Below are 17,587 nucleotides of genomic sequence, written 5' to 3'. Positions count from 1 at the left end.
GGTGTAAATATGTGGATATTATATTTCTGAACAAAAGGTCTTTAAGTATCAAACGTCTGTTAGCACAAAATCTTATTTCCCAAAATCCAATGGAAGAATTACATTGCTTTTTGTCAAGGGAGCCCTTGCAATGCTGACTTCCAGATCGACCTACAACACGTCATCCCTGCAACGCAGTTTAAAGCACCCTGTGTATATATAAAGCCTGGTATATAAAGGGATTTGTGTTAAAGATGATACTGTGTTTAGTTACAAGCTGGAATGATGGATTCCTCACTCCCAGAGATGGGGTCGTTACTCAAAAAAAGTAATATATTACATATAGAGTGGTGCAGTGACGCGTCCTAAAACCCGGAAGTAAGCTTCTTCCGAATCATAAATCTATCGATTAGATATATTATATATTACTTTACTTCGTTACTCTCAACTCGTTACTTTACTCGTTTCTTTACATTACTTTTGCGTTACTCAGCAACAGCCTATAGCCAAAACTTAGGCACATATAACAATTACTATTGCAATAAGGAAGACATAACAAGTCTTTATTTGTATGCTCTTTAATAAAATAGGCTACCACAAGCTAACAGTCGGTGAAAACCTAAAGAGCATTTAAAGAGAAAAATTGTAATAGGTATGTAGAACAAGTGGGCCATATCAACCTCTCTGAAGAACCAGCACCTTACCGTGGTAGAGAGGTTTGTGAGCCCTGATGAACATGGGGGCTGTGTTGTCTGGAACCTAGTGTTCCTGGTAGGGTCTCCCATGGCAAATTGGTCTCAGGCAAGGGGCCAGACTAAGATTGATTCAAAAGACCTCATGAAAGACGACACAGGAAGTGAGGATACCCGGCCCGGAGGAAGTCCGGGTTGGGTGCTTCGTTGTTGGAGTTTACCCCAGTGGACGAGAGGGTCGCCTCCATACACCTGCGGGTTATGGGGGGGGAAAACTCTGACTGTTGTGTGTGCTTATGCACCAAACAGCAGTTCAGAGTATACGGCCTTCTTGGAGACCCTGGAAAGAGTCCTGTATGGGGCTCCTGAAGGGGACTCTTTAATCTTGCTGGGAGACTTCAACGCACATGTGGGCAATGATGGAGACACTTGGAGGGGCGTGATTGGGAGGAACGGCCCCCCTGATCTGAACCGGAGTGGTGGTTTGTTACTGGACTTCTGTGCTAGTCGTGGACTGGCCATAACAAACACCATGTTCGAACATAAGGATGCTCATAAGTGTACGTGGCACCAGAGCACCCTAGGCAGAAGGTCCATGATCGATTTCGTTATCGTATCATCGGACCTGAGGCCGTATGTTTTGGACACTCGGGTAAAGAGAGGGGTGGAGTTGTCAACTGATCACCATCTGGTGGTGAGTTGGGTTGAGTGGCGGGGGAAGCCTCTGGATAGACCTGGTAAGCCCAAACGTGTAGTTCGGGTGAACTGTGAACGTCTGGAGGAGGCCCAAGTTCAGGAGGCCTTCAACTCACACCTCCGGCGGAGCTTTTCGGGCATTCCTGTGGAGGTTGGGGACATTGAACCAGAGTGGTCGGTGTTCAAAGCCTCTATTGCCGAAGCCGCGGCGGGGAGCTGTGGTCTCATGGTCTTGGGTGCCTCAAGGGGCGGTAACCCTCAAACCTCCTTGTGGACACCGGTGGTCAGGGAAGCCGTCCGACTGAAGAAGGAGGCCTTCAGGGATTTGTTATCCCGGGGGACTCCCGAGGCAGCTGCAAGGTACCAACAGGCCCGAAGAGCAGCAGCCTCAGCCGTGGCCGAGGCAAAGCAGCGGGTGTGGGAGAAGTTCGGAGAAGACATGGAAAAGGACTTTCGGGCGGCACCAAAGTTGTTCTGGAAAACTGTCCGACACCTCAGGAGGGGGAAGCAGGGAACCATCCAAGCTGTGTACAGTAAGGATGGGACGTTGTTGACCTCAACTGATGGAGTGTTAGGGCGTTGGAAGGAACACTTTGAGGAACTCCTGAACCCGACAACTCCGCCCTCTATGTTAGAGGCAGAGCTGGAGTATGACGGGGGATCAACACCAATCCCCGGGGGTGGATGAGATCCGCCCAGAAATGCTGAAGGCTCTGGGTGTTGAGGGACTGTCATGGTTGACACGTCTCATCAACGTTGCGTGGAAGTCGGAAACAGTACCGAAGGAGTAGCAGACCGGGGTGGTGGTCCCCCTTTTCAAAAAGGGGGATCAGATGCCAATTACAGAGGCATCACACTACTCAGCCTCCCCGGGAAAGTTTACTCAAAGGTACTCGAAAGGAGGGTCAGGCCGATTGTCGAACCTCAGATTGAGGAGGAACAATGCGGATTCCGTCCTGGTCGTGGACCGACGGATCAGCTTTTTACTCTCGCAAGGATCCTGGAGGGGGCCTGGGAGTATGCTTATCCGGTCTACATGTGTTTTGTAGACTTGGAGAAGGCGTATGACCGAGTAACAGGGAGTTACTGTGGGCCAGGGCTGCACTTTGTCACCAATCCTGTTTGTAATATACATGGATCGGATTTCGAGGCGTAGTCGTGGGGGAGGGGGTCTGCAGTTCGGTGGGCTAAGGATTGCACCACTGCTTTTTGCAGATGATGTGGTGCTAATGGCTTCATCGGTCTGCGACCTTCAACACTCACTGGATCGGTTCGCAACCGAGTGTGAAGAGGCTGGGATGAGGATCAGCACCTCCAAATCTGAGGCCATGGTTCTCAGCAGGAAACCGATGGACTGTCCACTCCAAGTAGGGAATGAGTCTTTATCCCAAGTGAAGGAGTTCAAGTATCTCGGGGTCTTGTTCTCGAGTGAGGGAACAATGGAGCGTGAGATGGGCCGGAGAATCGGAGCAGTACTGCAGTCGCTTTCCCGCACCGTTGTGACGAAAAGGGAGCTGAGCCAGAAAGCAAAGCTCTCTGTCTACCGGGCCATTTTCGTTCCTACCCTCACCTATGGTCATGAAGGATGGGTCATGACCGAAAGAACGAGATCGAGGATACAAGCGGCCGAGATGGGTTTTCTCCGCAGGGTGGCTGGTGTCTCCCTTAGGGATAAGGTGAGAAGTTCAGTCATCCGGGAGGGACTCAGAGTTGAACCGCTCCTCCTTTGCGTCGAAAGGAGCCAGTTGAGGTGGTTCGGGCACCTAGTAAGGATGCCACCTGGGCACCTCCCTAGGGAGGTGTTCCAGGCGCGTCCAGCTGGGAAGAGACCAAGGGGTAGACCTAGGACCAGGTGGAGGGATTATATCTCTTCTCTGGCCTGGGAGCGCCTTGGGATCCCCCAGTCAGAGCTGGTTGACGTGGCCAGGGAAAAGAAAGTTTGGGGCTCTCTGCTGGAACTGCTACCCCCGCGACCCAACCACGGATAAGCGGAAGAAGATGGATGGATGGATGGGCCATATCAATGTGACACTGGCAAAATAAGCAAATACTTTACAAATAGCCTGTATAAAACAAAATAAGAGGTTGGCCTTGATAACACCACAAAAATACACAAATATTGATAGCCTAAAAAAAGGCCTACTATCAGCATTAAATAGCCTAAAGGCTAATGAAAACTCTGGATTTGGAGGTCCTTAGCTATTAGCTTCACGTTAGCATGTTGTCATTGCAGGTGCTTGTGGAGGTTTGACGTTGTGTTTGCAGCAGTGGATTAAAGCTTCTGGTCTGGACATAGTTTGCACCTCACCGTCACATTCCTGTCCTTTCTTCGGACGAACTTAAAATAATGGGCATAACTCTCCACCCCTCGAAAGCTATCGCTGTTGATGATGATGACGACTCAGCGATGTTTATGCACTTTTTCAAATGATTAGTTTAGACCCACCACTTTTACCATGTGGAAAGTCCGTGAATCAGTCTATCCAATCGCCGCACTTTGTAGAGCTCGGTGTCAGTGCTTTACTATCAAATCCATTCCACGTGCTTATTGAGAGAATGCCCAAATCAATGAAACTCCGTACCATGTTTTCACTGCTACTTTGTACCAAGGCAGATTCTCACATAGCGTGCATGTTCAAGGAGTGTTGTTGACAGCTCAAATCTGTTGTATGAAGCGATGCCGGTTGCGGAGGTAAGGCAGGCACACACACCAAGTGTTCAGGAAATGGTTAATACAGCGAAAATCAAAGCTGATGATCTCTTGGTTTGATATGTGTTCTCACCCAGACAACATGGACATAAGAACATTTGTTTCAAAGAAGAGGAAAGTAAGTCATCAGCTGGTAGCAGTTAATCAGTTAACAGTGATGGCGGCGGCGTCTCACTTCTGGAGAGGAGTTTCGTCTTTATGTCATGATAGAGAGATACAAATACTGAATAGTTTAGATGAGAAAAGGCATCGAAATGCCAGGTTATTTATCATGTAAACAGGGAACATGAATAACGCGATCTCTATGTGCTCATGTAAACACCATGATGTCCACGTAGACACATCAGTGTGTTTTACTGGAGCCTCAGTTCGATGAGAGATTCTTTAACTTCGGTACTCTCTCTCAAAATGGTAATGTGCATTATGTTTTAATTATACTTCTTATCATTCAGAAGCTTTTTGTGTGTGTTTATGTTTTACTGAGTGCTTATAGGCCATTTCCATCCCAGTATTCAGTTAACTATTTATTTTCTGTGCACATTACATAGATAGCTAATATTCTACCTACTGCTTGGGACTTTGAGTCTTCAAAATGTCCAATGTCACAGACTGGGACTTACTTTAGAGTCAGTTGTATTTACATTCAGTATGACTTGTTATGATTCAATGTGAAAGAGTATACTGCTCAATAAATAATGATCACTTCACCACCTCTCGACACCTAGACGCTTGAGAGTGAGTCAGAGGCAGAATACAGGGACAGTGGAGAGGGGTCCGTTGCTGAGGTGAGTGATGAAAGGGAAATGACAGTTTAGAGTCAATTGTGATGTGGACTCTCATCCCAGAATTGTAAGGAAATCAGTGGGGATATTGAACAGGAAGCATTTCAGTCAAGGGGCATCATATGACCAATATAGACAGAAGAGCAACATTTAAGTCAATGATACCATTCCTAGGTGAACTTAACATCTGTATGGAGTCAGATCAGTTTCAATGTTAATACATTCTCACAGAAGGATTCACAAATGTATTTTGCGATTTATATATAAATGACTCTTGTTAGGAGATTTAGTGGACAACTCGTCCGCTTTCTTAAATCTCCTCGCGTCCCTACACAAGCCGTTATCTTACATGAAGGAAACCCAGAGCATACAAGTAACCGTTTAACAATAATCCACTTTAATGGTAATATACAATGCAATACAATCAAATACATTACCATACACAACCATATCGTATCATATGTGCAATGTCAGGAGTTTGGCCTACTCCTGGCTCCTGCCCACAGGCCGCCACAACCTTCCAGTCCGAGCGACGCGAGGAGAGCAAGAGAGAACAGCAAGCCGGATAGGCTTTCATACCAAATGATACAGGAGGGGGTGGAGTTTAAGGACAACTGGTCCAGTCATCTCAAACAAACACCGCTGACCCTCACTGTCTCCTATTTCTGCAGCCTCTGCAGCATCCACACATCCCCCCCATCACATTCCAGAGACCACAGCGGGGTCTTGTTCCAGCTCCCCCACAGCAATAAAATCCTTAACAGCCCTTCACAGTTTGCATGAATACATACAAATATTTCCTTACACTCTCCACAACAATATCTCTCAACGCACTCACACATATTTATTGTTGTATATAAATGTACAAAAAAATGGACATTTAAACTGCTTTTTTTTGCTTTTTATTAAAGACGGCTCTGAATTAATAATCAAATATGTTTCCTCTCTTTACTACTGGATGAAATTACAAAATGCACCCATCATTTTCCTCATGCTAGTATAGCCACATAAAAGTATCAAACCACCATCTACTGTTTTGTTTTGTTTTCGTGGGGGGGGTTAGTTAATTTAAAGATGTGGATTAATGATGTGAAATATAATCAAGTCTTAAATCAGACTTTAGTTCCACCTGGAGTAAATTCACAAGCTACCCTATAAAAAGTCATTCAAACTAGATGCATCTTTACCAGCTTTGATAACACTTTAATGATCAATCATTATAAAACACATCATATATATTATTCTGAAATGGACCAATCTGCACAACGACTACTTTTATTTTTGGTACCCTAAGTATATTATGATGCTAATACTTTTGTAATTTTAGTAGTTTTTAGTTGTAATTTAGTTATTTCCGAAAGCAGGACTTGTAACAGAGTATTCTTACACTCTGGTACTTTTTACTCAAGTACAAGATCTGAGTACTTCTTCCACCTCTGCGTTATGTAGCTACATACTTCAAAGAAAGAGTTCCAGTGGGTTACTCCTCCTGGAAACTGATTTTAGAGGGGGTTTTTTTGTGGGGGGGAGTTAATGCGTCTTTTTATTTCATAGTATTGTACAATAACAGGAACAATTTGATGTACGTCTTAGTGTCAGAGTACACTCTATTCCCCACTCCCTCCCTCCTCTACCCACACATGCCCATCTAGGCAAAAACTAACACATATTGTTTAGTAACAATTAAAGGTCCCATGTCATGCTTTTCCGGTTATTACCCGTCCCCTTGTGTGTTATGAAGGCTTTCTGCATGTAAACGGTCTGCAGAGTCACAAACCCTCAAAGTACACCCTGTAGCGAGTAAAACTCTAACACAGAAAAGACCTGTCTATGCTGCCAGAACGCCTCGTTGGAGATTTCTCTCGGGGGGGGGGGGGATACTGGAGCCTCGCAGCGCCGCAAAACTGTGGTGGGCTTACCCCTAGATTCTACCGGGTCTGTCTGCGCCGCGGTTTTGATCCGACCTCCTCCAGCGTCATAACTAGGGATGGGTATCGTTTGAAATTGATCGATTCCGATTCTGATTTCGGTTCTGCTTATCGATTCCGGTTCTTATCGATTCCCCGTTTCGATTCCAAAATTGTAAAAGAAATGGGTCAAACGTTTAGATAACAAAAATATGTTTATTCTTTTAAGCTTTAACTGACATTTTTACAAATAAAAAATATACATGCAATACAAATGTATTGCACAATAGCCAGTGGTGTAGTGGGGATTTTTTTACTGGGGGGACGCTATTTTAATTAGGTCTAAACAATGCCACACAAGTGCGCACGCGCGCAGTGCACTCACAAAATGGGCAGACAGGTCCACAGAAACTACCGGTATGCTTAATCCTACTTTAGTTACTGTACTGCAAAAAGCAGACGGCGCTGCGCTCAACACACAGACTCAAAACCATGGACACACTGGCACATAAGTTACATAAACAATGTATAGGCTCTCTCTCCACTTTCAAAATCTATTTAAAACTCATAACAAACAAACAACATTCCCAAAGTTGTCCTGAAATTAACTTATTAAATAAACGAAACGAAAAATATAGCCTACTTATGCAAACAACATTGAGTCTGGACTTGAAAGTATTCTGATTAGGCCTAGCCTACATTGCAAATAAGCAGACAGCGCTGCTTCACACACACACACACCACACACACACACACACACACACATGCACGCACACACACACACACACACACACACACACACACACACACACCAGAGATGTTCACAAGTCTTTTTTTGCAAGTCCAAGTCAAGTCTCAAGTCTTTGGTCACGAGTCCAAGTCAAGTCTCAAGTCTTTGTGGGGTGAGACTTGATCAAGTCTCAAGTCTTTGGTCACGAGTCCAAGTCAAGTCTCAAGTCTCTACAAAAATAAAAGTCTCATGTCTCTTCTGGTTGTAATAAGCCTTCTATTGTCTGCTGCTATCCAGTGTGTTAAGAATACTGCACAGCTATATCTAAGAAATTCAAAGCATTTACTGTGTTATTATCACTCCTATATCTATTAGCATACAGTATCAGTACTGATTAGTTGTTTGTTATATGATCACTTTAAACAGGCTATTGCAATGCAATATGAGGGAAAACATCACACTTTAGCTAAATGCAAACAACTTATAAGCAAAACACTTCAGAATCAGAAATCAGTATCACAAATACTTTATTAATCCCCCGCAGGGAAACTGTTAAAAGTACTTAAAAGCGGGTAATGATTAACGTTACCGACCGTTTTTATGTCATGTCAAGAGTTGGATGTCAACGCCACTCAACTCAAACAAGTGTGACAAGCAATTCACTAATCTTTTCAAATATTCAGTTACAAAGCTAGCATTACATAGCTGATGCTGAGCTAAACATGTTTGCTAACCGTCCATATGCGTTAATGTGACTGACCTCTCCGGGTGACTTTTCAAGTGCCTGATGAAATTCGACGTTGTTGCGCCAGCATCCTTGATTTTGATATTGCAGACTTTGCAGTGTGCGCTCCTTTTGTTGGTGCCGCCGGCGTTTTGTTCGAAGTTTTTGTAGTTGAACCTAATTACAAGCGGTACAGCCGCAGGTGTGCCGCCGGTCGCTATTGTGTTACTACGAGGTAGTAACAGAGGCGCGCACGTCTGCGTAATGAGCCCGGCTAAAGTAACTGGATGGCCTACCTGCCTGTCAGCCTTCCATCTGGGCACAAATTTATCTCGTGCCCTCATTGGTCATGTGCGCATTCGTGTGTGTTGGAGGAGGCGGGCTCTATAAGGAAGTAGCAGCCTCTAGCAGATTATCTCCGGTTGTGTATTTTCAAATTCTAGCGATCTCGAGCCGGTTTCTCAAATTGACCTACCCCACCTTTAATACGCCAAAAATAGAAAACACAATTATTGTTCACGAGTCCCAACACACGAGTCCAAGTCGAGTCTGAAGTCTTTTGGTCACGAGTCCAAGTCAAGTCTGAAGTCTCTGTGTGTGCAACTTAAAGGAGACCTATCATGCTATATTTAAATGATATAGTGTATGACCATACCTATATAAGGTATATTTATACATTTAATTTTTCAAAATACCAAACAGATCATTTTTTAGACATGCCTCGTTTCGCTCATTTTCGCTCTATTCCAAGCCCGTCTTTGAAAATTCTGAGCAGCAGCTGACCACGCCCCCCTGCAGAAGAGCAGGCATGAGCCGGCGAGAGTCACATTACCATGCTTGCTGTGATTACGAGTGTCGAATAAACATATCATCTTAGAGCAATGCATGTGTTCAAGCATATTATCAATTTGATCCAGAAACTGACCCTGAAGCAGCGGAGGTTTTGGTGGAGGTGTAAAAATCTCGGTTGCAGCAGGACGTTTCTGAATGGTTAGCTGACAAGCTGTTGTCCCTATTTATTTTGCTCTGTTACGATGCTTGCTCCTTATTCCGTTCATATTTTGACTAATTAGCAAGAATGCAATGTGTACAGTTTGTAACGCAAAAACAGCGATATATATATATATATATATATATATATATATATATATTTATAAAGGGAGACATTCATATTTTCAGCATATATACAATGGCCTCATTGCGTTTATTAATAGTTTACAGTCCTTTTCTTCCAACATCGTGCAACAACCGTTGGAAAGTTGAATAACTTAGGATGATAAAAAGTATAACTCCAACAACACCTCAGTTGTCAGCAATGTGTGTAGTTGCATGTGTTTTTAAAAGCTCAGTTATTGACTTCTTTGTGCAAATTGCGCCACGATGCCTTCTGAACGGAGAATGTGTGCTGCACGTCTGTTTAAATACATTTTTCACATGTCATTCAATATATGTTTATCACAATGTGTCAAGACGGATGCAGTAACTTGAGGACTCTGTAACCTGTATGGTGGACCATCCTGGATTGGAGCCTGTGTGCCTAAATGTGTTCTCCCTGCAGAATGCGTTGAATATTTACAGAGCTGAACATGGTGGACTACAGTTGAGGCAAATAGAGCAGTTAGTGGTTTGTTTGTTTGTTTGTTTGTTTGTTTGTTTGTTTTGACTGAAATTGTAAAACGAATGCTAATATTGTTCATGGAAATAAATACTGGTGTATATGGCTTTATGCAATCTTTCATTCTGTCATTGTACATGTACTATTATATTATATACTACACAGCAATGGCATAACACACCCATGTGTATGACAAAAAGGTCCACACACACAACCTTATGCTTTTGAAATCAGAATATTCTTTACCCATCCAAGGAACTGCAGTTTATACAGAGGGTTTCCAGTGGATGTAGTGGCTTGTGCACGCTCAGCGTTTTCATTGTAGTGCAGGGCTGCCAGGTACAGTCTTTCATTTCCGCCATGATAAAAAATGTTTTAAATAATAGCAAAGGATGTACAAATTGTCACTAATTAGTAAGTATGTGAGGTGCTGGCCTGTAAAGAAGAACACATAATTAGAACAAAATCATCTCAACTTAGTATTCAGGATGAGAAAATACTATTTGGATAAATATAGTCTGAAATCCCAAAAGATAGGGCTAAAACTCTCTATTTAGCAAAGCTCTTTGCTTAGCCTTTTCCAATCTGAGTTAGTTTTGAACCGTAACGTGCATGCTGTGTTTCTGACTCAATACAGATGATGTGTTGGAGAGGGGCTGAGCTCAGTAGACTGACTGTAATGAGTGCTAGCCACTAATTAGCCTGTTGCTAGAGGTAAGGCCTTGTCAACAACAACAGACCAACGGGGCTTTAGCTCAGTTTTACTCGTGGTGTGTGTCCCCCCTCGCATACATACACAGTGTTGTATCCTAACACACCCCCATTTATATTCATGTGCGCAAACAAGTAAACACACAAAAGCTTTTACATATAACGCTGCAAAAAACGGCATGTCTCATTAGCGTAGCGTAGCTTAGCTTACAGATCGATGATATCTGATCATTCTTACAGACTACAATCACAAAAGCTTTTACATATAAAGCTGGAAAAAACGGCATGTCTCATTAGCTTAGCGTAGCATAGCTTAGCTTACAGATCGATGATATCTGATCGTTCTTACAGACTACAATCACAAAAGCTTTTACATATAACGCTGGAAAAAACGGCACTTGCCTACAGAAGATTACGTTTGTTATTATAACTTCCTCAATATGATTTTAGAGGATACAAAATACTAATAAATAGGAGAATAAATACTTGTGTTATCGCCTAGGGCGTGGCTTTACAGCCTTCACACAGATCGCCATTACGGCAGCATGTCTGAACATGTTAGCAAATGCCTGATAATTCAAATGACAAAGCAAAGACTGCGGAGCGTACAAAATAAAATGCTACAAAAATATATAAACACCTAACCGATTACTATTTGGGTTTGAGGCGACATTGATACGGCGAAGCTACATGCTACATGCTACAAGCTAGAGATAGCTTTATCAGGAAAAACACCGCTAAATAAAAACTTACAGCTTCAAAATTGGATGTGTCCTCACTGGCCTGGTCCCGGATGGTTGGTATTGATCCCGGGTTTAGCATTACTTTGGAGGCATATCCGTGTTGGACTTGAGAGAAGTTCATAAACATGTCCGTCGTAAAATGTTTGGAACACACAAACAGAAATCTGCCGTGGTCTTCTGGCACATGTCCCTTGTAAATTAAGTCTAGCCACAGATTCATTTCTTTTTCCACTGATAGCATTGCATGCACTCCCCTGTCCCGAGTCTTGCAGCCAACAACAGCACAACGTTTAACTATCTTAGACATCCTGGCAAGAGCAGGCAAAAACACAGATGTGGGTTGATTTAGCCTGCCGATAGCCTATATGCGAATGAGAGGTTTGGCAATGCACGTGGCCGTGGCTCATTCCCCTGATGGGTGGAGAGTTGACCAATAAGCCGAGGACTTCTCTGTGACGTAGAAAAGTGTTGAAATCTGGATCCGTTTTTTTCAGATCCGTTGCAGCCCCTTTTTTAGAGATTTAGCGAAGGAGGAAAATAGAGAGGGTTGTGTTTTCTGACACTTGGTGAGTTCCCTGGAACACCGGGGACACATATTCATGTATAAAAGACGTACAAAGGTGCATTTTGCATGATAGGTCCCCTTTAAGTGCGACTCGAGTCCGAGTCGCAGACTCGAGTCCCCATTTCTGACACACACACACACACACACACACACACACACACACACACACACACACACACACAGAAGAAGTGTGAAGAAGAAGTCAAGTAAAAAATGTTTGCCTGCCATTATAGAGCTTTTTCATTAGCGTTCTTGAGGGAAAGAGCTGCCGCAAAATGGCTCGCCGTGGGTGTGTCACTGACACACCCCCAGCTCGCCGCGGGGTCACGAGCGTGATGACGAATCATAATTTTTTAAGGAAATCGTTTTTATTTTGTATTATAATTACTGTGAAATGTAACGGCCACTACACCACTGACAATAGCTGTGCTCTATTTTAACTGAGCCATGCCTGTGGCAAGCTATTAACAGGCATTACACTGTGCCTTGTCTTTTTCTTTTTTAGTGTAGTGGAGCCTCACTTCAGAGCGTTTACCGCGATCCATCTTTGGTGTTATGAAGTGACTGAGCTCGTGAACTGTCTACGGGAGGGCAGGAGGAGCAACTGTGGACCTCTGTCGCCTGTCAGCGCAACTTACATGATGCCGTTATTAAGGGCGGTGCCGGCCGTCAGCGTACCGAGTTCTGTGATTCTCCAGGTCCGCCCTGTATTCCACCGGGTCACCGCGGCGTAGACGGACCCGCTGAAATACAGGGTCTACCGCGTTTAGGAACCGTTAAGCAGAACCGAAATTGTGTATTTTGCATGGGTACCCGGTACCCGGCATTTTCGTATCGGTTCTCATCTGGAACCGAGTTTCGGTTCCCAACCCTAGTCATAACCCACCAGGCGCGTTTCAGAAGTGGAGTGTCTTAATCACATACATCACATACATTGTAGCATTAAAATTCACAGTTTATTTATAGTTTAAAAAATAATTAAATTCATTTTATAAATAAATAGAAACGTGTTTATTGGGGGAGCGCAGGAATGTCAAATGGGAGGACCTGGCCCTCCCATTGCGCCGGGTCTGCTGATAAGGATAATTATGTTTATGAAAATCGATCGTGTGTGTTACCAGGTCAAAAGGGCCAGTATACTGTGAGCACAGTGACTGGCGGTCCAGCAGAGAGAGCGGGAGTCTGCTTTGGAGACAGACTGATGTGGATCAATGGGGTCCGGGTGTCAACACTCACACACTCCACTCTCAACAGAACCGTAAGACTCTGGTTTCCTCCACTCAGCTTCATGGTGTGTGTTCTGTTGGACTGATGATGTGTGTGACTCATGCTGTGTGTTGGTTCTCAGTTGAAGAAGAGTGGGGGCTCAGTGACGGTGCTGGTGATAGACCCTGACAGCGAGTCTTGTAATGTCCGGAGGAAGATGCCCACCCTGCCTGTGGCGGCAGAGTGCTGCGGCCTGCCCTACACCACCAAAACCTTGCATCTGGTTAAAGACCAAAACGGATATGGCTTCCTGCTGAGACAAGAGAAGCTGGGGGGAGCTCGACGGATAGGTGAGAGATACACTGAAGGACACATGAAAACAATATAATACATTACACACACAGACTTGTAATGAAGCATTGTATACCCAAATGTAGGTACTTTAGTGAACATTTTCTCCAAGAATGAAATGTATATCTCTGGAACTCCACCTGGTGGCAGTGCAAAGAAAGCTCATTTGTGTGACTGAGCGGTTTATAGGAAATGGCAATGCAACGTGATCAAAACCAAGTCAGCCATCTTTGAAGGATACCAGCGACTTGTTGACTTACCTGTACGGCTAGCAAAGTAGCTTATTCAACAACCTATATTTTGTAAACATGGTCGGTAGGCACTGTTGCGTTGTTCTTAACAGCCAATAAATTAAAATAATAATAAATTAAACAAATAAAGGACTAAACATGGAAAATGTATACAATAAGGGAGACGTAGCCAACATCAGCAAGAGACGTCAAATGGGATTGGTAGCAGCCGTCTGCATACTGCAAGTGTCAAAAAGAATAGCTGATAAGTTGTTTATCCTCGGGTCAGTTGAGTCTTACTAATGCCGAAATGGGCGCTTTGAGGAGGTAGAGTAACATACATTTTTTGGACATGTTATGCTTCTCATGCACTATGGTCAGGATATTCTAACAGTTTTCAGTATATGTATACTTATTGATCAAGTTACCATCTGAAGCTGTAAACTCTAAAGACCATTTAATAAACTGTTATAATCAGGTGATTTAAATTCTCTCTGAACCTTTATTGATTCCTATCCTTTGCTGCTGTGACCCAGTTCACGTGCTGAGGGAGATTGATGTGGGGAGTCCAGCTGAGGGGGCAGGGATGGAGGATGGAGACCTCCTGCTGGCTGTCAATGGGAAACCTATCGAATCTATGGAGCATGAGGACATAGTCAAAGAGGTTAGACAGAGCGGGGAGGCAGTCATCCTCACCACGATATCTATACCAGGAAGAGACTTCTACAGAGAGGTAAGCACCATGATATCAGGACTTTCACTTCTATTGGACTCATCGCACAGACACTGTATCAGAATGTGTCTTCCACTGCTTTCTCTTGTTTCCCCGCAGATAGGAATTTCTCCGTTGTTGTTCTATGACGAATGTTCAGTCAAGGATAACACTGTCTCACACTGCATGAAGAACCAAAGTGAAACCCCGCTGAAACATGGAGATGGAAGTCCAACAGAGTGTGTCCCGGATCAGTCAGGAACTTTACCCACACAGGTATGATCTCACAGCTTATTACCTCTGTGCATCTGGCAAGAATACTGTGTCCATCCCCAACAAGGGGCTATATAACTGTAGATTCACGACTGAAACGTTGTGACATTTCCATAATATTATACAACTATTGTCAAATTTGCATTGAATTTGTCTGGTTGTAGAATCATGCAACCCGGTATCACGGCAAGACGTGAACATGTGACGATTTACCATGCTGGGAGACGTGAAGATGTCACGATTTCGTCCCTTCAAACGTGACAGTTACACGGTATTGTTAACATGGCCCAACCAGTGGAGATATACCTGGAAATGCCAAGCAAATGCTCTACCCCGACGGTCGGCTGTTATTGTCAATATTAATATAATAATTATTTATTTTTTAATAGTCACACTCGATTTCGCCGATTTTCTTGTTGCCCCAGCTGACTGACACCTCTTTTAGCAGAAACAAAGGCTACATTAATGTATTAAATCGATGTTAATCCATGTGCGTGGTTGTGGAATTAACGGACATGACGTTGCGTTGCCAGGCAACAGCTTGGGTTCATGTTAATTTACAAACTCTTCAACTACAACCCTAGTTATATTTAAAAACATTTTAGAAGGCCTCACAAAATACTTTAATGTAAATAAAAATTAAAATGTGAAGGAATCTGTATATAACAAAATACATCCGTCAAAAACAATACCGGAAACAGACGTAGGCAGGATCCTCAGCTCGGTGATTGGATGTTTTAGCCGGAAATGCACGTTGGGATATGGTGTTTATGCGATGTGAAATCCGATAAAAAATAAAATAATACTTTATTCCAAGTGTGCTTGCTTTTCTCTTTGGAAGTCATCACATAACAGCATTGTAATACACGGTTCGGCTGCATTAAATATTACACATCTGCCGTAGTTCTTTATTTATAGAGCCCTGATGAGAAGACTTCTGGACAAACAGGAAGAACTGCCGCCGAAACTGAATATGTGACGTGGATCATAAATATATCAGCAATTAAACTATGGGCTCAGAACAGTCTCATAATACACACAAGCACACAGGATTCACACTTGTATTTCCGGATCCACACTTGTGTTTTTCAATGCACACACAAATGTGTTATGTTTCATATACATGTAAATAAAATCCAAATACAGAAAAAAGTTTTACATTATGTATTTTTGATCCTCACACATTTGTTTTCCGTTTAAAACCTCTGCACCTGCAAACACAAACCACTTTCTGTGCACTGATCGCTGTGCATTCGTGTTTTTTGAGACTCCCCTGACGGTCACCCGATTCGTACTTGTAATTTGTTCTATCTATAGCCAATCAAATATCTCCTCAATTCTAAGCCAATCACATGAGCTCGCCCCCACGATGCTATGATTTCTTGCGTTCATGAGGTAGCGCTTCATGTACGCATTTTGCGCTGTCCGGAGCTGACAGGTCCATGGAGCCTGCCCGCAGGCGCTAATCTCAGGACACCTCCACTCTCATTACATTGCCGCTTTCCGAACAGGTAATGCACGCAAATTAGTGAAATAATATAATCGAAAACATTAAGCCTCTTTGATTTAATAATCGGAGCTGAAACCTCTCTGCCATCTCATATAACACACCCTTCCTTATTTATCTTTGAATAATACCGTAAAAATAAAGACGACTGTACTACGGTCCTTCGGTCCTGAGATTAGCGCCTGCAGGCAGGCTCCATGGACCTGTCAGCTCCGGACAGCGCAAAATGGGTACATGAAGTGCTATGTCATGAACGCAAGAAATCATACCCTCGTGGGGGTGCGCTCATGTGATTGGCTTATAATGAAGGAGACATCTGATTGGCTATAGATTACATTACGAATCGGGTGACCGTCAGGGGAGTCTCAAAAAACCCACACACGAATGCACAGCGATCCGTGCACACAATATACCTCTCCTTGCAGTATCAATACTAATTCGGCTGACTTTTATATTTGATCCAATTGGTAGATATGCTGTATTTACACCATAACGGTGCACAGCTGATAGAAAGGGACACGTAGTGGTTAAAGCACGTTATTGAATTGTATTATTATTTGTATTAATAGGAGACACAGACAGACAAACTAATAAGGCTTTTATTTAAACATTAAAGAATACTTTAGGTTAAGGTCTTCTTTTGAATAAGAAAAAAGCTTTGGGGGTATCTACAGATAAATATGAAGCCTGACAAAGTACTAATATATTGCCTTCCTGCAATGTTAACTACTGTTGTCACGGCTAGGCTCGGGTCTTAGTTCTTAGCAGAAAACATGGACTTCACGCTGGCAGTCAGGCACATGGGACGAAACGAACTGGCAACAAGACAAGGAAGACATAATCTATATATAGGCAGGCTAAGGGGGAACAGGTGCAGACAATTAGGGCGGAGTCGACAATCACAGTGGAGGGAAAACACACAAAGGGAGGAAGTGAGGTAATCTGCAACAAGAAGGAAAAGTTACTACAAAATAAAACAGGATACAAGACTGAACTTAAAAACATTAACTTAACAGATTTGACGAGACATAACAACTGTATGTTTAAGCACTTATTTTAACTGATATTATACATATGTATTATACTCTTATAAGTTGTATGTAGATAGTATAAGAAATGTGCAGAATACGAGGTATACACACATATTGATAGATGTCTTGTAATGCACTGTTGAGGTCCAAAAGTCTGACATTATACAATCAAACAAATAAATAAACACAAGGATAATTATGTATTATTGTTGGGTAAATAACAGTTTGTGGTTTAGAAAAGAATACAAAATTAGAAGGAAAAAACTATGAAACAATACAGATTTCAGTTTTCTGAGCCCTTACTCTCCCCCTAACTGACGGCAACAAAAGTCCGACATTATTCAATTAAAATAAAGAAGTAAACACAATAAGTGTGGCTTGATATTGAGTTAGAAAAAGGTTGATAAACGCTGTGAGAATGAA

The 17,587-nt window shown here is 43.0% G+C and overlaps 1 protein-coding gene across 2 annotated transcripts in view; it reads left to right on the top strand.

Annotated features, from left to right (window-relative positions):
- Window positions 1-17,587, top strand: part of LOC117457655 (Na(+)/H(+) exchange regulatory cofactor NHE-RF3-like) — a 33,781-nt gene that overhangs the window by 13,538 nt on the left and 2,656 nt on the right. For both annotated transcript variants that reach the window (XM_071205309.1, XM_034097844.2), the window contains 4 exons: window positions 12,976-13,112; window positions 13,203-13,410; window positions 14,178-14,374; window positions 14,474-14,629. In XM_071205309.1, coding sequence (XP_071061410.1) covers window positions 12,976-13,112; window positions 13,203-13,410; window positions 14,178-14,374; window positions 14,474-14,629 — 698 coding nt within the window. The remainder of the gene's footprint in view (window positions 1-12,975; window positions 13,113-13,202; window positions 13,411-14,177; window positions 14,375-14,473; window positions 14,630-17,587) is intronic.

This window comes from Pseudochaenichthys georgianus, chromosome 13, assembly GCF_902827115.2.
Source record: "Pseudochaenichthys georgianus chromosome 13, fPseGeo1.2, whole genome shotgun sequence".
In the NCBI taxonomy this organism is placed as follows: Eukaryota; Metazoa; Chordata; class Actinopteri; order Perciformes; family Channichthyidae; genus Pseudochaenichthys; species Pseudochaenichthys georgianus.
Note: the sequence above shows the minus strand (reverse complement) of the source record. Positions and strands in the feature narration are given on the sequence as shown.